Consider the following 24,294-nt stretch of genomic DNA (forward strand, 5'->3'; position numbering starts at 1 on the left):
AAAACAAATGATAGTTTTGCATTGCTGGTTGAGCCTAAATCTAATCTTGAACTCATTGGAAATATTTATTGTAGGGATCTATTTGGCTCTGTTTTGGAAAAAGCATGATAAATTGCCCTCTACTGATTGCTTCCATTTCATAGGTTTTTCTGGTTACGTCTGAGGTGCTGGCCAATCCAGATGACAGCATGTCACTCACGTGTAGGGTACCACTTCCCTGCCCACCCTCATCTGTACTCAATGCTCCTTGTCTTTGCCTTCACGTGTTCTGGACCTGAGCTGCTCTCTGACTCCTAATCACGTAAATTAACTTGCATTTTCAGTCATTCAATCAGAAGATCATTACTCGTATTTTTCTATCCATTTACATCTATGGGGCACTAAGGATGGCACTCCGACATCATGGTACTAAAGGTGGGACGTTCTGAAGGCCCCTAATGGATGATTTCCCTGAGGTTTTGGACCTCAGGTACTTCTACTACTTAAACTTAAAAATCAAAATCAAGAAACTTGAAATTGGCCATGAGCTTACCTAGAGCCCTAGTTTTCCTGGGTACTCCCAGAGGTGTGGGAACAAAGCAGCTCCATTTTTGAGAAAATTTCTGAGAATTAATGAGGTAGAAGCCATACCAGATGGTGTTTAAAAACATGAAATCTTGAGTTTATTGGCTTGGATTCAAATGCTGACAGCACCATTTAGTAACTCTATGACCTCAAACAAGTATTTAACATCTCTGTGTCTCAGATTATTCATATGTAAAGTGAAAACAAGCCTTCTTGTTTCAGATGTGCTTCTAAGGCTGTTGTACAGATTAAATGAGATCATGCCTTTTAAGCCTAGCAGGTAGTAATCCTTCAGTATGGGTTAGCCGTTATATTGTATTCCCATGTAGTCTTCTACCTCTTCCTGGACCTGTAGGGAATTCATGCAGGATTCCGTGTTCGCTGAGAGTCACACCAGTGCCTTTAAATTTCAACTGTAGCATTTAGTCCTGTGGATGTGCCCTAGTCCTTCTGAGCCTCCAAGCTGGGGTCTGGTCCAATTCTGTGGCCCTCAGGTACACACAATGTCTCCCTCTGGAATCACTCTAGGGAAAATGATGTTTAGAAGTCACCAGGTTATAGATCTTCTAGAAGCAGGACTAAGTGTCTCTTTAAGGAAGTTAAGAGCATCATCTTGATACTCTCATCTGAAAAAAAGTAAAAGTAGCTGCTTTCCTCCAGAGGGAAAAACATTTTTGCCCAGTAAAGTGAAAATTTTACTACTCTCTGCTTCTTCCCACAGTATCTGTAAATATGCTGAGGCCATTTATTTTGCCAGATGGTTTTTGAGACCCTGCTGAAATGAGAGACGCCCTCATTTTATATTTCCCTCAAATTCTACCACAAACCACACTTCTTGGGAGAAAAAAAAAAAAGTCGCCATGTAAGCATGTTTACCTTCAACGGACTAGGAAGTGGGAACTTGTCTATAAATGATGAGTCACCACTGCAGGTCTATAAAAGTAAAGGTGCTTGTCTGGGAGAAGGCAGAGGCTCCAGGCACAACCATCACGATGCTCCCAGGCGTCCTGGCTGCCTTCCTCTTCTTGAGCTGGACTCAGTGTTGGTCCCTGCCTCTTCCCAGCGATGGTGAGGATGATCTGTCCGAGGAAGACTTCCAGCTCGCAGAGGTAGAGTATCTTGCCAGTCCCAGCGGGATGTTACATCTCACAAGTGCCCTTCTCTTTTAAAAGCAGGCCATTCTGGTCTCTTTTCCAGCGCTACTTGAAATCCTACTACTATCCCCTGAATCCCGCTGGAATCCTGAAGAAGTCTGCAGCAAGCTCCGTGGTTGACAGGCTCCGAGAAATGCAGTCCTTCTTTGGCTTAGAGGTCACCGGCAAACTTGATGATAACACCTTGGACATCATGAAGAAACCAAGATGTGGGATTCCCGATGTGGGCGAGTACAATGTTTTCCCCCGAACTCTCAAGTGGTCCAAGACGAATCTAACCTACAGGTAAATCAGAGGCTATCTTTCTTTAATCTTTGTTACTTTTTAAAATAGTATTAAATGCCTAATTTTCAGCACAAGCTATAAATGACAGAACATGTGTGGTCCCATTTTTTTTTTAAGTAGGCTTTAAATATTTAACTAGAAGTTAAATGATTCCAGCAATAACTTTAATACTATTGGTGAGAATGTCTCATGACATCTATTATTGTTACATTAACCCAGCATTATTTTTCAATGGAAATCTCAAGGTATTTTTTTTTAGAAAAGAAATCAAATTAGAAGTAAAAGTAGGTGTAATAAAATTGGCAAATGTACTACATGAGGCATATTTATTAGGAGTGCTTAAAAATGGAGAGTCCTACTCTCTCTAGGAACTTGACAAAGTTATTTCATTTATTTAGATCATAGTCATACAATTCCAAATCTGTATCATACAATACAAGTTTCATTAAATATCTGAATACTTTAAATGTAAGATTCCAAGTGGTCCGATATTTGGAGATACTCAAATATCTGATTGAATTCATTTTGTTATCTTTGTATGGCATCATAATTGATAAGTTCTTTGAAACTTTGGACCTCTAGTAGAACTTTTAAAGAAGCCACCTCATTTTGAGTTGAAAAGCAGTATTCCAAGAAAATATATTCTCAAATATTTCTCCTTCCAAAAATGTAATTGAAACTTTCTCTGTTGAATAGGATTGTGAATTATACCCCTGATCTGACTCATTCTGAAGTTGAAAAGGCATTCAGAAAAGCCTTCAAAGTTTGGTCAGATGTGACGCCTCTGAATTTTACCAGACTTCATGATGGCACTGCTGATATCATGATCTCTTTTGGAACTAAAGGTAATGATGGAGAATCATTTTTAAGAGACATTTTTACATTCTGCTCCCTAATTGTCTCCATTCTTTTATTCCTTCTTTCAGTCATTCATTACTTTTTACAGAATTCACCAAGCATTTGTGCCAGGCATTGCTGGATATAATTAGATTCTTAACTCTTGCTTTTTGTGTGTAGAGCATGGTGACTTCTACCCATTTGATGGACCCTCTGGTCTGCTGGCTCATGCTTTTCCTCCTGGACCAAACTATGGAGGGGATGCTCATTTTGATGATGATGAAACTTGGACAAGTAGTTCCAAAGGTAATATTTCTTATAAAGGTATGATTCATGATTACTAGATTAGGGTTAGACAGTGATCGCATTGATAAGAAGTTAAGAAGCATACTGTAAATTGTATTCGATAGTTGGTTATGTTTTTCAAAAAAATTAAAAGTTTATCTTATACTTATTAGTCTCACAAGTGACATTTCTACAAACCTATTTGTGAAACATTAAAAGTGAGCAGTTTAGTTTAGTGACTTGAGGGATACTAGCTAACTTTGATTTAGGACCAAAATGTCTTTCTGTCAATCAAGGTATTGCTACTGTGGATTACCTTTCAGTGTGTTTAGGAAGTACAGTTTATTACAAATACATACCTGAAAACTATTAGGGCTGGACAGGCAGGTCATAGATGAGTTGGATGTGAGTTGAAATAGTTTTTTTTTCCTTGACAGAAATATTAATGGCACAAGTGTAGTCTGTTTTCTGTTCTCTGTTATATGAGTTACTTGTTTCAGACATATCTATATCACTGATTTTATAAATACTCTTCCAACAAATCAAGATGGTGTCTTACTCCAAACAGCATGAGACAGACCAGATAAAAATTATACTTATAAGAGCAAAATGAAACTCAGTGTTGAATGCATTAGTCAGTAAATGAATCTTCAAACTCAAAAGAATTGGGAATATTAATTTAAGAAGAAGAGCGAGATTGTTCCAACTAGGACTTACCTATGGAGCTATATTGACCCTTGGTTGTGACAGTTAGAGGTAGTCTTCATAGATAGCTAATTGTTATTATTCATTTAAATCGGAAGAATTGTTATTCCAAAGAGTAAAACTGGGCCTTGGCTGACCAGTGCCTCTGTTTCAATGCCTCCAATGTATCTTTGGAAGGAGAGGTGAGAATTTACGTATTTACGTTCTGAATATTACATGGGTAAGAATGATTTTAGGAAGAAAGACTAACATCTAGTATTGTTATGAGAGAGAGCCACAGTAAACCTCAGTTTTAGACTCCTGCATAAGTTCTGTATTTGAAATATTAACGGAAATGAATGAAAATATTCATAAACAAACCATGATTGATTTTTCAGCTAAAGGCCAGGAATGGGATCTATCACTAGTCATTTCAATGAAGAATTGCTTTTTACTCAGATTATGGGAACTTTGATCGCTCTTAGGGTCTGCATGATTTACTAAGTTGGTTGTACATTTTCGTCAGGCATAGGCTTAGCAATTGGTATTTAAGGTCAAATTGAAACCACTGACTCCAGCTTCCATGTGGTTTTTTTTTTTTTCAACTTTTTATCTTTTTTTTCAATTTAAAATATCAGTATTAGGAGGCTCAGAAATTGGTGGTAAGAATGACTAGAGGAAATAATGTAAATATAGTGACACAGTGGTCTTCTAAAATCGAGGAAAGTTGGCCAAGCATTTCCAGAGTTTCTATTCCTTTAAGCTTTAGAGTCTAGAGATATTCTGGAAAGGATCACTTGGTTGGAATTTATTCCCAAGTAGATTCCCAGAGATCCTATTTAGTGCATGCTCCATACTTGGTCATCATCCATTTGCATGATGCCTCTTGTTTAGACGATGTTCTAGAAACGCCCTGATAGCTAGCACCCTATGTGACTTCCCATGACTCCTTCTTCAAGGCCTCCGTTTTCCACTTTCCTCAGCTGCCCTGAGAAAACAAAGAGCACATCAAGATTCTTAGCGTCTTCCCAGTAAATCCTCACTGATTCCTAGTTATTTGAGAGCAATCTGTTGCTATTCTAATTAGGTAGGCAGCTATAATCAAAGAGAACATTAAATTATAAGGATTAATTCAATATTTTGAATCTTCCTTCAAGCAACCAAATATTGAATATTAATTTTTTTTAAAAGAGTGAAATAGCCAAGAAAGAGAAAGAGGCAAAGAAAATAGCATTCCATCCATTAACTGGTCACTGCCTTGCTTTCTCATCGTTGCTTTGTTTTCTTATAGGCTACAACTTGTTCCTCGTTGCTGCCCATGAGTTCGGCCACTCCTTAGGTCTTGACCACTCCAAGGACCCGGGAGCACTCATGTTTCCCATCTACACCTACACTGGCAAGAGCCACTTTACGCTTCCCGATGACGATGTACAAGGGATCCAGTCTCTCTATGGTAACTCTTAATTTATCAGTCTAGAAACAGAATAGATGCATACATTTACTTGCAAAATTATCAGTGAATTTATCATTACTATTATTGCTGTCGTGGTTCTGTTATTAAAACCTGGGAAGACATGCCCAGTTTTCCTTTCTGAATCAGACCATCTGCTCAAGTAGAAAATATTCTATTCTCCAAAGATTTTGCAGATTCCTATTTGTATTTTATACCTTGCAAGGTACGTTTGATTCCCACAAAACACCTCTGACATAAGGAAGGAAAATATTTTATTCCCCATTTAACCAATGAAGAAACCACACCCTGTAGCACTTAAATAGTGTATCTCTAGTACCGTGGCTGAGGGTGAAAGTGTGGTCTTAACCAGCTTTTATAAATTCTGGGTATTCCTTCAACCATGTCAGTTTGCCACAGTAGGAACTGTTCAGGTGGCCTGTAGTAACTTTTAATCAACATCTACAATGACCATTGTAAGAATCTCTTCCTTCTTTTTTCTTCCAAATTTTCAGTAATATTTATAAAATAATTAAACCTCACCTCAAACCAGCAAAACTGCCTCTACTAATAGAGTTAAAGTTATCAATGTAAACCTTTCTAGAGCAGCGAGATCAGAAACCTTGCTCATGGCACCTGGCCCATCATTCCCCCTCCGGACTGAAATCTACTATAGCAGCTAGTGTAGATGTGGGCAAGTGCTTTGCGTTTCTTACTATTTCTACAATATTGTGACCAAGGGGGGACTTGATGACAGAACTAATACGAACCGGGTGGAGAAGAAGCAGCTCAGAATTGTTACTGTGCATGCATGGCATCTGTTTTGCACTCACCCGAGCTGGGGGAAAGCTACAAACTCGTGGCACATAAGGGCTGCTGAAGGCCTGGCTGCTCACTCACGGCAGCGGTACTGGGGTTAACTGGTGAAGTGACCGTGTCGGACGTTGCTAGCTGGTAAAAGAGGCAAGAGATAGAGCAGAGGTGAGGACTCCCACAGGGACGGTGTGCCCCCAGGAGTGGCTTGAAAAGAAATGTGTATCTCAAGAGCAGCCTGTCTATAGCTCATGCCAAGGATGGGGAAGGTTTCCTCTGAGTCTCGCTCCCTTCCCCATCCACCCATTTCTATCACCAACCTCAAGAAACCCAAAGATGTAGTTGAGAAGAATCTCAAGGGGTCTTGAGGATGGAAGCAGGAGGAGCAGGCCCACCCACAAGAGCTTGGTGACCCCGCAGGAAGGAAGTAGAATTGCATGGTGTTTGGATCCTGGTGTAGAAGCTGAGGACTTCCTGCCCTCCCTGGAGGGGACCCTGCGACTCTCCACTAGTAGGGGTGGGGCATCAGGAAGTCCGGCCTCACCACCTTCTTCCCTTCATTTCATGCCTGCAGGCCCAGGAGATGAAGACCCCAACCCTAAACACCCCAAAACACCAGACAAATGTGACCCCTCCTTATCCCTTGACGCCATCACCAGTCTCCGAGGAGAAATGATGATCTTTAAAGACAGGTACTCTTGATCTTATTTAACACAATCTGCATGTCATGGACATTTGTGAGGCTGTGTCTGCAAATAGCCAAACATCCAGTCACATTTCCAAAGGTGACATTAACAGCAAAACATAGATTTTTGGTAGTATGGGTTTTTTTTTTTTTTTTTTACATGTTTCAGATGAAATAAACGACTAATGGATAAACACTTTACTTTTCCATGGCTAATCTTGGCATGATGCAGCTTCTCTTTACAACGCTGGTGGCACTCTTCCTCATAAAGATAATCAAGTAAATATACAAACCCAATTTATTTATTTGAAAACACAAGTATTGAAATCAGTTACCATATCAGTAAACCTTGACACCATCCACTTGAGTTCCTTTGGGTCTGGAAAGACTTTTGTTCTGGTGACATATATGGAAATTTGAGAGAGTGTTTACAACCTAAACCTAGGGGTAACGAAAAATGAGATATGAATTTCTCACTTCTACCTTGTTCTAGTATTGTTTGTTCATTTGTTCACTTATTCATTCATCAGTTGCTCACAGCAACCTCTGTATTTTCGCTTTGGTGCTAGATTCTTCTGGCGCTTGCATCCTCAGCTGGTTGATGTGGAGCTGTTTTTAACGAAATCCTTCTGGCCAGAACTTCCCAACCGTATCGATGCTGCATATGAGCACCCCTCTCGGGACCTTATCTTCATCTTTAGAGGTAAGCCTTTCCCCACGTGTCCAGGGCAGGCAGTGATGAGCTTGATGCTGCTGGAGTCTTAGCACAATGACCGCTCCTGAAAAAATACCCAAGTTGAGAGCCAAGCATAACAAAATATTAAGCAGAACATACTTGGAACCTTTCTACCAAATGTCCCCAAATTTGACAAGTAAAAATCTGCATTATTACTTATCCTTACAAATGTACTATTTGTTGTACAGCAGTCGTGTCAGTTTTTTCTTACTTCCTCTTAAAAACTATTTGCTGAGCAGACAGTATGACAATGTACCTCTTGAAACATTGAAAAAAATATTATCCATAATTCCCCTTTCTGAAAAGTTGATTTATTTCATTTTCTCACCTTTTTTGGGTAGTCCTTCACCATATGTAATATGTGGTTTTGAATATTTGTATTCATAGTATATATACATTTTCATATTTTACTTGTTCTCTTGACACAAAATGACGGACAGTTTTCCAAAGTGCTATTCCGTCTTCATGATCATCATTCATCATGGCTACATAGCACTCTACTGACATTGTTTCTGTTGTTTGACTATTACAATTAATGCTATAATAAAGTCACTTTCTATCTGGTATAAAAAATCTGAGTTTTCAATCTAATTCACTGTTCCCTCTGCCCTGCTTATTCATGAAGAAATTTTAATACATTTTTCACCCCGCTCCAGATTAACAGTCAGAGGTAATATGTTGCCAAATTAATTATATTTGGTTGGTAATTATACTCAGGAAGTTAGCATTTTAAGTCTTATTTTTTTGTTTGAAGAATGCTCATATTTCTGTGTTTCATAAACATGGTGACCGCAGACCCTGATTTCCAAATGTATAAAATGTATAAAATGAGTCTTTCTTTGTTAAAGTAAATATCTACATAATGTGAGTCCTAATAGATTCCCTTGGATAATAAAACCATTCTTTCACTTATTCTAGGCAGAAAATTTTGGGCTCTTAATGGTTATGACATTCTGGAAGGTTATCCCCAAAAAATATCCGAACTGGGATTTCCAAAAGAGGTTAAGAAGATAAGCGCAGCTGTCCACTTTGAAGACACAGGGAAGACACTCTTCTTCTCGGGAAACCAGGTCTGGAGGTACGGCCGCCATGTTTACTGTGTTTACTGTGTCACACGGGCCAAGTGAGTCCCACACTGCTCTCACTGGTTTAAACAATTCTCCCATGCTCATCCAGTGGAGAGCTTGGCCAGGAAGCTGCTGGGCCCACGGTTTTTAAAGTCAGCCCCTTTTTGAAGGACGGGGGGGTTGGAATATTTAGAACATATGTCGATATGAAGGCAGCCCTGACACTGGCAACATCGCCGAGCTTAGAGCCATAAATATATTTGGGGATGAGAGTATCTCATAGGACTCCCACACTTGAAAGATTTAAATTAGTAGCTTTACTTTATGTGTACACACACATGCACACATTCTCATCTGTGTCATCTTTGCTGTTTGGCTTCTTTATTTCTGACAATGACATTCACTACTGTCTAAATACTATGACCAAGTTCTCCCCAGTACTGCTGTTCCAGTCCCTATGCCCTAGATAAGGTCTGTGGTGCAATGAGGGAGTGTGACTTACCAGACTGCAAACACACTGTGCTTTTATCCCCCCATTTGGCTGGAAGCTCTTGCCCTTGCATCTCTCCCTCTTAAAATTCTACCCTCTGGTCAAAGTTAACTGGAAATACCATTTAACCTCAAAGTCTTTTGGAACACCCATTCACAGGCTATGTCTCTTCTCGAAGCCTCTCATGGCACTGGATGTCTCCTTGTCATGATGCTTGGCTTCCATTGCTTAGTGTTGCCGTGTAGACACGTCCCACCTCTCTCCACAGTTCAGTGGTTCTTGTCTTTCACCTATTGGAACATATCTCAAGGGAAGGAAACTCTTATCAGTAACAGTAACAGTGGTACATGATGGGAGGCTGTTCTAGGCTAATTTCAGGATGTGTGTGGTTTGCTAGGGTGTGCCTGTGTGCAGGGGAGGTGGATTATGGAACTGTAGCAATGGTAGGGCGAGCCATGCTCCCCTGCCTAGCTTCAAAACCACCAGATGCCCTGATAACTTCTTAGTCCAGGAGTTATACACCCAATATTCTGGCATCCATTATCGCACTTAGAGAGTTGTCTCACCCACGGTGGGAGATCAGTACATAGTTGTTCAATGCACAAACATGTATTTATTTTGGTCTAAGAACACTTTCCTAATAACACACTTTTATAACAGATATGCAGTTTGTGAAATGGAAATGAGCTTGTGACTATCTTTACAAAGATGGCCTTTAGACAAGGTAACAAATGCTCAGCGAGCATCCACAATGCACCCAATATCATAATTCCTAATTTGCAAAAGCTACCAGATGTTCTAAACAGACTTAAAATTTTACAACTCTTGTCAATTTTTTTTTAATTAAAAAAATTTTTTTAATTAAAAAAAAATTTTTTTTTAAGATTTTTATTTATACATTTGACAGAGAGAGACACAGTGAGAGAGGGAACACAAGCAGGGTGGGTGGGAGAGGGAGAAGTGGCTTCCTGCCGAGCAGGGAGCCCGATGTGGGGCTCGATCCCAGGACCCCGGGATCATGACCTGAGCTGAAGGCAGACACTTTTTTTTTTTAAAGATTTTATTTATTTATTTGAGAGAGAGAGAATGAGAGAGAGCGAGTACATGAGAGGGGGGAGGGTCAGAGGGAGAAGCAGACTCCCCGCCGAGCAGGGAGCCCGATGCGGGACTCGATCCCAGGACTCCAGGATCATGACCTGAGCCGAAGGCAGTCGCTTAACCAACTGAGCCACCCAGGCGCCCTGAAGGTAGACACTTAACGACTGAGTCACCCAGGCACCTCTAACTCTTGTCCATTTTGAAAGGTGTCACGATATCCACTGTAACATTTCTGAAACAATTTCTAAGAAATACGACCTACTTAAGAGTTTCTTTTTCTTACTACATAGCTATGATGATACTAACCAGGTCATGGATAAAGACTACCCCAGGCTAATAGAAGAGGACTTCCCGGGGATTGGTGATAAAGTGGACGCTGTCTATGAGAAAAACGGTAACTAGTTCCATCACGCTGACCTCAATGGGGGGTTTCTGTAGCCCCTCAAAGTATTTCCCTTAGAGAGCAGTTTTATACAGGACTTAAAGGTGCTAAGAAACTTATGGCAGTTAAGGAATAGTTATGTAGGCAGCAAACAAAACATAATACATTTAGAATAAATGAAAATGTTGCTCAAATGATTGCTAATTCTACAAATAATAATGCCAAACTTTAAACACGATCTTAAACTGTTTTTTAAGATTTTATTTATTTATTTATTTATTTGAGAGAGGGAGAGGAAGAGAAAGTGGGGGGGCAGAGGGAGAGAGAGAACCTCAAGAAGACTCCCCGCTGAGCATGGAGCCGGACGTGGGGCTCGATCTCATGACCCTGAGATCATGACCGGAGTCAAAACCAAGAGTCAGACGCTTAACCGAGTGAGCCACTCAGGTGCCCCAGCACTATCTTAAATTATGCTTAATGATGCCAAGAGTCAAAAATTATTGCCATAATTTAAATCAGGGGTAGAGTGGGGAGTCATTTATATAGAAAGACCAATGACTACAGTTATTTTTGCTTTAATTATGAAAAGGGGCATTTTTCCAAACTCAAATAACTAGTATCAATATGTCAAGCATCAAAACTGGAACTCATGGCAAGATGACCACGATTTCAAGGTGACAATTCAGGGGACCTGGGAAACTTGTACTTTTTTTCCTCCCTTAAACCATAAGCAATATAGTAAGGCATTAGTAGGGTTTTAAACACAAATGTTGGCGTCTTAAAAAACAATGGGATCTAACATGTTGTACTTTTAATGTGAGCTGGCGTAAACTCTTACCGATTTCAGACTCTGAAATTTTCTTTTTGGTCATTTCCTTATAGGTTATATCTATTTCTTCAATGGGCCCATACAGTTTGAATACAGCATCTGGAGTAAGCGCATTGTGCGCGTCATGCCAGCAAATTCCCTGTTGTGGTGTTAAGTGTCTTTTAAATATTGTTATTTAAATCCTGGAGAGCATTTGAGAGAATACTTCCAGCGATACTGGGTGTGGGGGACGGGGATGTCGGGGGAAAAGCTTAGTTCTGTGAACAAGCTTTGGTAACTTATCTTTGAATAGATGGTATCTGGACAGTGATACGTGGCTGGAACCACAGTGAATTTTAAAGTTATGGAATATTCAGAGACTGTAAGGATCACCTAATTCTTGTGCGCTACACAGAAGCAGCAGTCGACGGTATTTTCCACAACAGAAATGGGACATATGGTGTGTCAAAGAGAGTTAGCATAATGTTTAAATATATTTATAAGGAAACTTTGCAAAGGCATAGAAGCAAGTCACAGTTATGTAATTAATGAATCATCTTTATTAAAAAGTGTAAAATAGTATGAGAATGGAATTTGCAGGGAGCATGTGGTACCACGAACAGACAGAAACCAAAGGGAAATATCTGTAATAAAGCTATTGTGGACAACTTTCCAAAGAAGTGATTTTGGTTTTGCACTGAGAATATTTGAATGTACATGCCCCCCTTCCTACTGACACTAGGATCAAAGTCACTCCAGATGAGAGACAGGGCCCAATGCCGAGGACAGTAGATATGGCCTGTGGATTCGGTTTAATTCTCACTGTTGACCGTGATTCCAGGCCTACTCTCAAAGAAGACTTTTTTTTTTTTTTTTGCATGTTCTACAAGATAAAGAGAGCCCATCTCTCTTTGTATTCAAACATTTCAGGTCTTCCAAAAACATCAAAGAATTAATATGGCTATCGCAGCAATGAAAGGCCACGGCATCATTCTTTCATAAACCAACTGATTCTTTAAGATGAAAGGTAGTATTCTAGCCCTGTCTTACCTAGATAATTGCTTTAATTGTCCAGTTCACCATGGATAAAGAGGCTCCTTTCTTAAAATATAAAGTGTATCTTATAAATTGGAAGCATGCTAAAACGGAGACATCCAAAGTAAAGAAAACATCCCGCTGGACTGCAGTCCTCCTGAAGATGTGGAAATGTGCTTCTCCCTCTCTTCTTGCTCTTCTCTCACCCTTGGCGTGGCTTAACCTGCCCGGCATGGGGTGCTCACTGAGTGGGGGATCAGCCACAGGTGATCTCAGACATGCTGGGACCTCTTGTTCACAGAAATTCAGGCGAAGAAAATAAAGTGTATCATATTTGCAAGATGTGTCAGGAAGCGTTTATACTGTTTATAATAAAAAGGATATTTTCAACAGACATTATTATATAGTACATTTTGTCTTTTGGTGTAATTTTAGGCTTTCTTCACACAAAGAGAATCCATTTAAATTCTTCCTTTTTCTTGCCCATATTTCTTGGTGAATGTAATTCACTCACTGTTTTGCTTTGTAGAAAGACTACATTCAGAATTAAGAAGTAACTGTCCCAGCCCATGTTAACAGGAGCTCTGCCAGGGTTTGGTCGGCCTCGGGCTGATGGGCCCACTTCCCCAGGTGGAGCTCACAGTTCCTCAGACTCTGCCCTGCTGGGAGCACTATTTGGAAATGAGGTGGGGAGAACACTAGATTGGGAGCAAGGAAGATTGGGTTCTAATGTGTACCTTGAAGCTCTTGGGGCCTGACCCTCTTGAGGTTTAAAACGAGACTATTGCACGTTGATGAAGTTGGGAAATACGGGGAGGCAGGGAACTCTCATGAGGAAGGCAAAAACTTTCTGGGAACCTCAGGGTCCCCTGAGCTTAAGACTAGGTCCCTTCTGTTTTCCTAAACACTATCCATCTCCATTTAGTAAGTGTCTGTTAAAGGTCAGGCAGCTAAGATGTTGAGATGAACTAGAAAAACTTGCTCTCTACCCCTTAAGAACTTATATCCTACAATGGGGGCAAAATGATTAAAATTTAGTAAGTTAAGTGATTTTGAGGGGAGAATGAGCAGTTACTGTAGGTGTAAGGAGGGCTGCTGATTGTTTCCTCCCAGGGCACCCCTCAAAGTCAGTCTCTGCACTGTTCACCTTCCCAGAATGTGTCATAAGATTCTTCTAAGGCTTGCTATTGGAGTAGAAATGCCCATCCACCCATCCTCCACCCATCCACCCACCCACCCATCCATCCCATCCAACGCATCCACCCACCCACCCATCCATCCCATCCAACCCACCCACCCACCCATCCCATCCAACCCATCCATCCATCCATCCATCTACCCACTCATCCATCCATCCACCCACCCATGCACCCATTTAGCCATCCATCGTCCCATCTACCCACACATCCATCCATCCATCCATCCATCCATCCATCCACCCACCCATCCCATCCAACCCATCCATCCATCTACCCACCCATGCACCCATTTATCCATCCATTGTCCCATATATGCACACAGCCATCCATCCATCCATCCATCCACCCACCCATCCCATCCAACCCATCCATCCATCCATCCATCTACCCACCCATCCATCCATCCACCCACCCATGCACCCATTTATCCATCCATCGTCCCATCTACCCACACATCCATCCATCCATCCATCCACCCACCCATCCCATCCAACCCATCCATCCATCCATCCAACCCACCCACCCATCCATCCCATCCAACCCATCCATCCACCCACCCACCCATCCAACCCACCCACCCATCCATCCCATCCACCCATCCAACCCACCCACCCATCCATCCCATCCAACCTATCCATCTACCCACACATCCATCCATCCATCCATCCACCCATCCCATCCAACCCATCCATCCATCTACCCACCCATCCATCCATTTATTCATCCATCGTCCCATCTACGCACACATCCATCCATCCATCCATCCATCCATCCATCCATCCATCCACCCCATCCAACCCATCCATCCATCTACCCACCCATCCATCCATCCACCCACCCATGCACCCATTTATCCATCCATCGTCCCATCTATGCACACATCCATCCATCCATCCACCCACCCATCCCATCCAACCCATCCACCCATCCATCCACCCACCCATCCCATCCAACCCATCCATCCATCCATCCATCTACCCACACATCCATCCATCCACCCACCCATCCCATCCAACCCATCCACCCATCCATCCACCCACCCATCCCATCCAACCCATCCATCCATCCATCCATCTACCCACACATCCATCCATCCATCCATCCACCCACCCATCCCATCCAACCCATCCATCCATCTACCCACTCATCCATCCATCCACCCACCCACCCATCCATCCATCTACCCACACATCCATCCATCCACCCACCCCATCCAACCCATCCATCCATCTACCCACCCATCCATCCATCCACCCACCCATGCACCCATTTATCCATCCATCGTCCCATCTATGCACACATCCATCCATCCATCCACCCACCCATCCCATCCAACCCATCCATCCATCCACCCACCCACCCATCCCATCCAACCCATCCACCCATCCATCCACCCACCCATCCCATCCAACCCATCCATCCATCCATCCATCTACCCACACATCCATCCATCCACCCACCCATCCCATCCAACCCATCCATCCATCTACCCACTCATCCATCCATCCACCCACCCACCCATCCAACCCATCCATCCATCCACCCACCCACCCATCCCATCCAACCCATCCACCCATCCATCCACCCACCCATCCCATCCAACCCATCCATCCATCCATCCATCTACCCACACATCCATCCATCCATCCATCCACCCACCCATCCCATCCAACCCATCCATCCATCTACCCACACATCCATCCATCCATCCATCCACCCACCCATCCCATCCAACCCATCCATCCATCCACCCACCCACCCATCCTATCCAACCCATCCACCCATCCATCCACCCACCCATCCCATCCAACCCATCCATCCATCCATCCATCTACCCACACATCCATCCATCCATCCATCCACCCACCCATCCCATCCAACCCATCCATCCATCTACCCACTCATCCATCCATCCACCCACCCACCCATCCAACCCATCCATCCATCTACCCACCCATCCATCCATCCACCCACCCATGCACCCATTTATCCATCCATCGTCCCATCTACCCACACATCCATCCATCCATCCATCCGTCCATGCAGTAAATAGTAATCGACCACCTAGGCTGTGTCAGGAACTTCAGCAGACGCTGTGGATACACGGAAAAGGAAATCCTTATTACTCTCATGGCGCTCGAAGTCTGGCTGGGGAGATGGGTATTAATCAAGTAAGTACGAAACGCAACTATGGTAAGTGCCATCAAGAAAAGAACATGGTGCTCCAGTTAGAGGGCTTCTCCCTTCCGCGTGGATGGGGCGAGGGGCACGGGAAGGCGGCTCGAGAAAGTCCTCCCGGTGGAAGAGACACCCCAGCAAGGATCGAAGGCGAATACAACGGGGGCAGTGAAGGGAACCAGGCAAAGGGCTCCAGATTCAGCCCTTGAGACTCCAGAGGACTGTCTGGAGCCGAGCGGAGAGCGACAGGCGCGCCTGGGACGGTTTCCGCAGAGTCAGGCGGAAACATCCCGACCCTCCTGTCTTTCCCGATGCTACGCACGAGTGGACGGTTTCCTCCGGACAGACAAACCAGCGCGCAACAAGAAGCTTAGCGATGGCGAAAGCCTGTTGGTTCAAAAACGCAGCGCGATCCTCCTAAGGCCCGGCATGTGTCTGCGAGACGGCGGGCGCGTGTCCGCGAGAGCGCGGCGGGGGCCCCTCGCGGCCCGGGGCCCCGCGGGCCGCCGCCCCGCCCCCGCGCCGAGGACTCTGGCGGGACGGGCTGCTTTGGAACAGCGCTTGCGCGACGAGCGCCGAGCGCCTCGGGCCGGCGGCCGCCCCGCGGAACTGCGAGCGCCGCGCGTTCCGGGCCCCGCGCCGGACGGCCCCGGCGGACCGGCCCCGGGAAGTCCGGCTCGGAGGCCCTTCCGGTCGCACAGGAAGCGGCCCGCGGCGCGCGGCCTGGAGCGCGGGCTGAGAGGGCGGGGGCGCGGGCCCTGCGCTCGGCTGGCCCCGCAGCGCGGCCGGTCGTCGGGTTGTTCCGAGCCGCCAGGAGCCAGTCGGACTTCTGAGGGAACACAGCCCGCAAGGCTACAAGCAGGAGGGCGGCGGCCCTTTGGGAGGCAGGAGGTGCGGAGGGTCACGGGGGCGGGGGGCCGGCGCGCGGAGGCCCGTGCCGCGGGGACGCCCCGGCTGAGGGGCGCTCAGGCGCGAGCGGCCGGCCCCGGCAGTGGCAGGGCGGTCGGAGGAGCCCCGGGTCTCGGGCAGCGCGCGCTGGGGGGCGGCGGGCGGAGGCGCCGGCCGGAAGCCGCGGGCCGCCGCGTCCTGCCGCCGCTGCCGGGCGCGGGCGGGCGAGCGGGGAAGACCCGCCCTGCGGGAACCGCGCCTGCGCCGCCGGCATCCCTGAAATCTGGTTTTGAGACTCGGCCCACGCCTGAGAGAAAAAGCCTCCGTCGGGGGCAGGGAGAACGCGGGGCTCAGGCGGAGACGAATAGGGTGCCTGCTTTTCAGTGGGGGGCACGGGCTTCCGGCGCTGGGGCTAGAGAGCGGGGCGCCGCCGTCAGCGCTGGGAGCCTTCGGGGGCACAACAGCGCCACCCGGTGGCGGCCGATGGCGCATCCCGAGCCCCGCCTCGCCGCGCCCTGGAGGCGCATTTCCCTGAAACCCGCCTGGGAGGCCGCGCAGCGGGCCCCTCCCCCAGAAGACCAGCACGCACAGCTCGCTGGCCCCAAGTTTACCGGTCGCAGAGGGCTGCAGACCTTCAGCTCCGGGGGAAGGAGGATCGACCTGCCATTTTACTTTTATTCATTATTTCCTTTATTACAATTTTTTTCATTTATTACAGTTTCCAAATCCTTTAAAAATATTTCATTATTAATTTATTTAATTTTAATTTTTATGTAAATACTTTTTGTAAAAAAATGTTTTTGTTTACTTTTATCTTGTTTTATTTTATTTATTTTGGGACCTAGATTCTTTTAACAAGCTGACCAAAACATACTCAGGGTCTACTTTTTCTTGTTTTTGTTTTGTTTTTCTTGTTAATTTTCTTTTTCTTTTCTTCTTTTTTTTTGTTTTGTTTTATGTTTTGTTGTTGTTTTTTCTCTTTATTCATTTCTTTTCTGGACAAAATGATGAGATGGAGGAATTCACCTGAAAAGAAAGAACTCAAGGTAGAAGTCATGGCCAGGTATTTAATCAATACAAATAAAATTACGATGTCTGAACTAGAATTTAAAACAATTATTATAAGGATACTAGTGGGCTTGAAAAAAGCATGGAAGACACTAGAGAATCCCTTACTGTAGAGATAAAAGAACTAAAATCTAGTCAGGCCAAGATTCAAAATGCTATAACCAAGACACAATCCCAAATGGAGGTCATAAAAATGAGGCTGGATGAAGTGGTGGAGTGAATCAGTGAATCAAAAGATAAAATTATGAAAAATAATGAAGCTGAAAAGAAGAGGGAGAGAAAGGTAATGGACCACAAAGGTAGACTTAGGGAACTCAGCGACTTATTTAAATGTAATAACATTTGTATCATAGGAGTCCTAGAAGATGAAGAGAGAAAAAAGGAGGAAGAAGGTTATTGGAGCAAATTATAGCTGAAAACTTCCCTAATCTGGGGAAGGACACACACATCAAAATCCAACAAGCTCAGAGAACTCACACTGAATTCAACAAAAGCTGACTGTTGCCAAGGCATATCATAGTCAAATTCACAAAATATATTAACAAGGAAAGAATCCGGAGAGCAAGCAAGGGAGAAAAAGTCTTTAACCTACAAGGGAAGACAGATCAGATTCACAGTGTATCTGTCCACAGAGACTTGGCAGGCCAGAAAGGAGTGGAAGGACATATTCAACGTGCTGAATGGGAAAAACATGCAGCCAAGAATTCTTTATCTAGCAAGACTCTCATTCAGAAGACAATAAGAGAAAATGCATAGAAAGAGACATAAAGAGTTTCCCAGATAAACAAAAACTAAAGGAGTTTGTGAACACTAAACCAGCCCTGCAAGAAATTTTAAGGAGGACTCTTTGAGTGGAGAAAAAGAGACCAAAAGCAACAAAGACTAGAACAGACCAGAGAACATCACCAGAAACACCAACTCTATAGGGAACACAATGGCACTAAATTCATGTCTATCAGTAATCATTCGGAATGTAAATGGACTAAACGCACCAATCAAAAGACATAGGGTATCGGAATGAATAAAAAAATAAGATCCATCTACATGCTGCCTACAAGAGACTCATTTTAGACCTAAAGACACGTGCAGACTGAAAGTAAGGGGATGGAGAACCATCTATCATGCTAATGAACATCAAAAGAAAGCCGAGGTGCCATACTTATATCAGACAAACTAGAATTTAAAACAAAGACTGTAACGAGATGAAGAAGGTCACTATATCATAATTAAGGGGTCTATCCATCAAGAAGACCTGACAATTTATGCCCCCAACTTGGGAGCACCCAAATATATACATCAATTAATAATAAACATAAAGAAACTCATTGATAATAATATAGTAATAGTTAACACCCCACTTACAGCAATGGACAGATCATCTAAGCAGAAGATCAACAGGAAATAATGGCTTTGAATGACACACTGGACCAGATGGACTTCACAGATATATTCAGAACATTTCATCTAAAGCAGCAGAATACACATTCTTCTCAAGTGCACATGGAATATTCTCCAGAATAGATCACATACTGGGTCACAAATCAGGCCTCAACAATTACAAAAAGACTGAGGTCATACTGTGCATATTTTCAGGTCACAATGCTATGAAACCTGAAGTCAGCCACAAGAAAAAATTTGGAAAGACCACAAACACATGGAGGTTAAAGAGCATCCTACTAAAGAATGAATGGCTTAACCAGGAAATTAAAGAAAAATTTAAAGAAATACACAAGGAATCAAATGAAAATGAAAGCACAGACAGTCCCAAACCTTCAGAATACAGCAAAGGCAGTCTTAAGAGGGAAGTATATTGCAATATAGGCTTACCCCAAGAAGCAAGAAAAGTCTCAAATACCCATCCTAAACTTACAGTAAAAGAGCTAGAAAAGGAACAACAAATAAAGCCTAAAGCCAGCAGAAGGGAAATAATACAGACTACAGCAGAAATAAATGATACAGAAACAAAAAGAAAACAGTAGAATGGATTAACAAAACTAAGAGCTGGTTCTTCAAAAGAATCACTAAAATTGATAAGCCCTTAGCAAGACTTAGCAAAAAGAAAAAAAGACACAAATACATAAAATCATGAATGAAAGAGGAGAGATTACAAACACACCAGAAATACAATTATAAGAGAATACTATGAAAAATCATATGCCAACAAACTGGGCAACCAGGAAGAAATGGACAAATTCCTAGAAACAAACTACCAAAACTGAAACAGGAAGAAACAAAATTTGAACAAACCCCCATAACCAGCACAGAAATTGAAGCAGTAACCAAAAATCTCCCAACAAACCAAAGTCCAGGGCTGGATGGCTTCCCAGAGGAATTCTACCAGACATTTGAAGAAGAGTTAATACCTATTCTTCTCAAAGTGTTCCAAAAAATAGAAATGGAAGGAAAACTTCCAAACTCATTCTACCAAGCCAGTATTACCTTGATTCCAAAAGCAAAGACCCCACTAAAAAGAATTACATGCCAATATCCCTGATGAACATGGATAGAAAAATTCTCAACAAGAAACTAGCAAATCGAATCCAACAGTACATTAAAAGCATTATTCACCATGATAAAGTGGGATTTATTCCTGAGCTGCAGGATGGTTCAATATTAACAAATCAATCAACGTGACACACCACATTAATAAAAGGAAGGATAAGAACCATATGATCCTCTCAATGCAGAAAAAGCATCTGACAAAGTACAGCATCCTTTCTTGATAAACCCCTCAACAAAGTAGGAATAGATGGAACATACTTCAACATCATAAAGGCCATCTATGAAAGACCCATAGCTAATACCATCCTCAGTGTAGAAAAACTGGAGTCCTTCCCCTAAGGCCAGGAACAAGACAAGCGGGGAGAAACTGAGAGCCTTTTCTGAGAACAAGACAAGGATGTCCACTCTCACCATTACTATTTAACATAGTACTTGGAAATCTTAGCTTCAGCAATCAGACATGACATAAATAAATAAATAGATAGATTAGATAGATAGATAGCATCCAAACTGGCAAGGAAGAAGTCAAACTTTCACTGTTTGCAGATGACATGATACTATATGTAGAAAACCTGAAAGACTCCACCAAAAATTTGCTAGAACTCATACATGAATTCAGCAGTGTCGCAAGATATAAAGTCAATGTGCAGAAATCTGTTGCATTTCTATACACCAGTAACAAAGCAGCAGAAAAAGAAATCAAGGAATTGATCCCATTTGCAATTGCACTACAAATAGTAAGATACCTAGGAATAAATCTGACTAAAGAAGTTAAAAGATCTGTATTCTGAAAACTATAAAACACTTATGGAAGAAATTGACGAGGACACAAAGAAAGGGAAAAGCATTTCATGCTCATGGACTGGAAGAACAAACATTGTTAAAATGTCTATACTACCAAAGTAATCTACACATTTAATGCAATCACATCAAAATACCACCAGCATTTTTCACAGAGCTAGAATAAACAATCAAAATTTCGTATGGAACCACAAAAGACCCTGAATAGCCAAAGCAATTCTGAGAAAGAAAAACTAAACTAGAGGCATCACGATTCCGGACTTCAAGCTCTGTTCCAAAGTTGTCATCATCAAGACAGTATGGTACCGGCACAAAAGCAGACACATAAATCAATGGGACAGAATAAGAGAACCCAGAAATGGCCCCTCAACTCTGTGGTCAACTCATCTTTGACAAATCAGGAAAGAATATCCAGTGGAAAAGACAGTCTCTTCAACAAATGGTGCTGGGAAAACTGGACCACTTTCTTACACCATATACAAAAATAAATTCAAAATGGATGAAAGACCTAAATATGAGACCTGGAACCATAAAATTCTTAGAGGAGACAGGCAGAAACCTCTTTGACTTCAGTCGCAGCAACTTCTTATTAGACATGACTCTGTAGGCAATGGAAAAAAAAAAAAAAAAAGCAAAAATGAACTGTCGGGACTTCATCAAGATAATAAGCTTTTGCACAGTAAAGGAAACAGTCAACAAAACTAAAAGGCAGTCTATGGAATGGGAGAAGATATTTGCAAATGACCCATCTGATAAAGGATTAGTATCCAAAATCTATAAAGAACTTACCAAACTCAATACCCAAAAAACAAATAATTTAGTTAATAAATGGGCAGAAGATGTGAATAGACACTTTCCCAAAGAAAGCATACAGATGGCCAGTAGACACTTGAAAAATGCTCAACATCACTCATCATCAGGGAAATGCAAATCAAAACCACAATGAGATATCACCTCACACCTGTCAGAATGGCGAAAATTACCGACACAAGAAAAAACAGGTGTTGTGAGCATGTGGAGAAAGGGGAACCTCTTATATTGGTGGGAATGCAAACTGGTGCATTCACGCTGGAAAACAGTATGGAGTTCCTCAAAAAGTTAAAAATAGAACTACTGTATGATCCAACAATTTCACTACTAGGTATTTACCCAAAGGATACAAAGATACTGATTTAAAGGGGCACAAGCACCCTGATGTTTATAGCAGCATTATCAACAAGTTATGGAGAGATCCCAAATGTCCATTGACATATGAATGGATAAAGAAGATGTGGATATATAGACAATGGAATATTACTCAGCCACCAAAAAGAATGAAATCTTACCATTTGCGATGACGTGGATGGAACTAAAGAGTATTATGCTAAGTGAAATAAGTCAGTCGGAGAAAGACAAATACTCGTATGTGGAATACTCAAATGTGGAATTTTTTTTTTTTTTAATTTTTTTATTCTTATGTTAATCCCCTTACATTACAACATTAGTTTTAGATGAAGTGTTCCATGATTCATTGTTTGTGCACAACACCCAGTGCTCCATGCAGAATGTGCCCTCCTAAATACCCACCACCAGGCTAACCCATCCTCCCACCCCCCTCCCCTCTAGAACCCTGTTTGTTTTTCAGAGTCCATCGTCTCTCATGGTTCGTCTACCCCTCCGATTTCCCCCGCTTCATTCTTCCCCTCCTGCTACCTTCTTCTTCTTCTTCTTTTTTTTTTTTTTCTTAACATATATTGCATTATTTGTTTCAGAGGTACAGATCTGAGATTCAACAGTCTTGCACAATTCACAGCGCTTACCAGAGCACATACACTCCCCAGTGTCTATCACCCAGTCCCCCCATCCCTCCCACCCCAACCCCCACTCCAACAACACTCAGTTTGTTTCCTGCGATTAAGAATTCCTCATATCAGTGAGATCATATGATACATGTCTTTCTCTGTTTGACTTATTTCACTCAACATAATACCCTCCAGTTCCATCCACGTCGTTGCAAATGGCAAGATCTCATTCCTTTTGATGGCTGCATAATATTCCATTGTATATATATACCACATCTTCTTTATCCATTCATCTGTCGATGGACATCTTGGCTCTTTCCACAGTTTGGCTATTGTGGACATTGCTGCTATAAACATCGGGGTGCACGTAGCCCTTCGGATCCCTACTTTTGTATCTTTGGGGTAAATACCCAGTAGTGCAATTGCTGGATCATATGGTAGCTCTATTTTCAACTTTTTGAGGAACCTCCATACAGTTTTCCAGAGTGGCTGCACCAGCTTGCATTCCCACCAACAGTGTAGGAGGGTTCCCCTTTCTCCGCATCCCCGCCAACATCTGTCGTTTCCTGACTTGTTAATTTTAGCCATTCTGACTGGTGTGAGGTGATATCTCATTGAGGTTTTGATTTGGATTTCCCTGATGCCGAGCGATATTGAGCACTTTTTCATGTGTCTGTTGGCCATTTGGATGTCTTCTTTGGAAAAATGTCTGTTCATGTCTTCTGCCCATTTCTTAATTGGATTCTTTGTTCTTTGGGTGTTGAGTTTGATGAGTTCTTTATAGATTTTGGATACTAGCCCTTTATCTGATATGTCATTTGCAAATATCTTCTCCCATTCTGTCGGTTGTCTTTTGGTTTTGTTAACTGTTTCCTTTGCTTTGCAAAAGCTTCTTATCTTGATGAAGTCCCAATAGTTCATTTTTGCCCTTGCTTCCCTTGCCTTTGGCGATGTTTCTAGGAAGAAGTTGCTTCGGCTGAGGTCAAAGAGGTTGTTGCCTGTGTTCTCCTTTAGGATTTTGATGGACTCCTGTCTCACATTGAGGTCTTTCAACCATTTGGAGTCTATTTTTGTGTGTGGTGTAAGGAAGTGGTCCAGTTTCATTCTTCTGCATGTGTCTATCCAATTTTCCCAACACCATTTGTTGAAGAGACTGTCTTTGTTCCATTGGACATTCTTTCCTGCTTTGTCGAAGATTAGTTGACCATAGAGTTGAGGGTCCATTTCTGGGCTCTCTATTCTGTTCCATTGATCGATGTGTCTGTTTTTGTGCCAGTACCATGCTGTCTTGATGATGACAGCTTTGTAATAGAGCTTGAAGTCCGGAATTGTGATGCCACCGGCTTTGCTTTTCTTTTTCAATATTCCTCTGGCTATGCGGGGTCTTTTCTGGTTCCATACAAATTTTAGGATTATTTGTTCCATTTCTTTGAAAAAAGTGGATGGTATTTTGATGGGGATTGCATTGAATGTGTAGATTGCTCTAGGTAGCATTGACATCTTC

At 42.7% G+C, this 24,294-nt stretch overlaps 1 protein-coding gene across 1 annotated transcript; it reads left to right on the top strand.

Moving 5' to 3' along the window:
* Positions 1–181: 181 nt before the first annotated feature.
* On the top strand, positions 182–12,763 carry MMP13 (matrix metallopeptidase 13). Its single transcript, XM_045892903.2, has 11 exons — positions 182–301; positions 1,286–1,673; positions 1,762–2,003; positions 2,700–2,848; positions 3,021–3,146; positions 5,101–5,262; positions 6,647–6,764; positions 7,327–7,460; positions 8,412–8,571; positions 10,439–10,542; positions 11,413–12,763. The coding sequence occupies exons 2-11, from the start codon at positions 1,476–1,478 to the stop codon at positions 11,511–11,513; spliced, it is 1,494 nt and encodes a 497-aa protein (XP_045748859.2). The 5' UTR covers positions 182–301; positions 1,286–1,475; the 3' UTR covers positions 11,514–12,763.
* The last annotated feature ends 11,531 nt before the right edge of the window (positions 12,764–24,294 follow it).

This window comes from Mirounga angustirostris, unplaced genomic scaffold (assembly GCF_029215605.1).
Source record: "Mirounga angustirostris isolate CCGP_5_RB_7025 unplaced genomic scaffold, mMirAng1.0.hap1 SCAF_32, whole genome shotgun sequence".
NCBI classification, from domain to species: Eukaryota; Metazoa; Chordata; class Mammalia; order Carnivora; family Phocidae; genus Mirounga; species Mirounga angustirostris.

Bases quoted from the DNA above. Each gene is read 5' to 3' on its own strand.
- MMP13 (XM_045892903.2), top strand. From the start codon at position 1,476: ATGATGAGTCACCACTGCAGGTCTATAAAAGTAAAGGTGCTTGTCTGG. The intron at 7,461-8,411 runs GTAAGCCTTTCC...CACTTATTCTAG, and splicing joins CCTTATCTTCATCTTTAGAG to GCAGAAAATTTTGGGCTCTT. The intron at 8,572-10,438 runs GTACGGCCGCCA...CTTACTACATAG, and splicing joins TCGGGAAACCAGGTCTGGAG to CTATGATGATACTAACCAGG.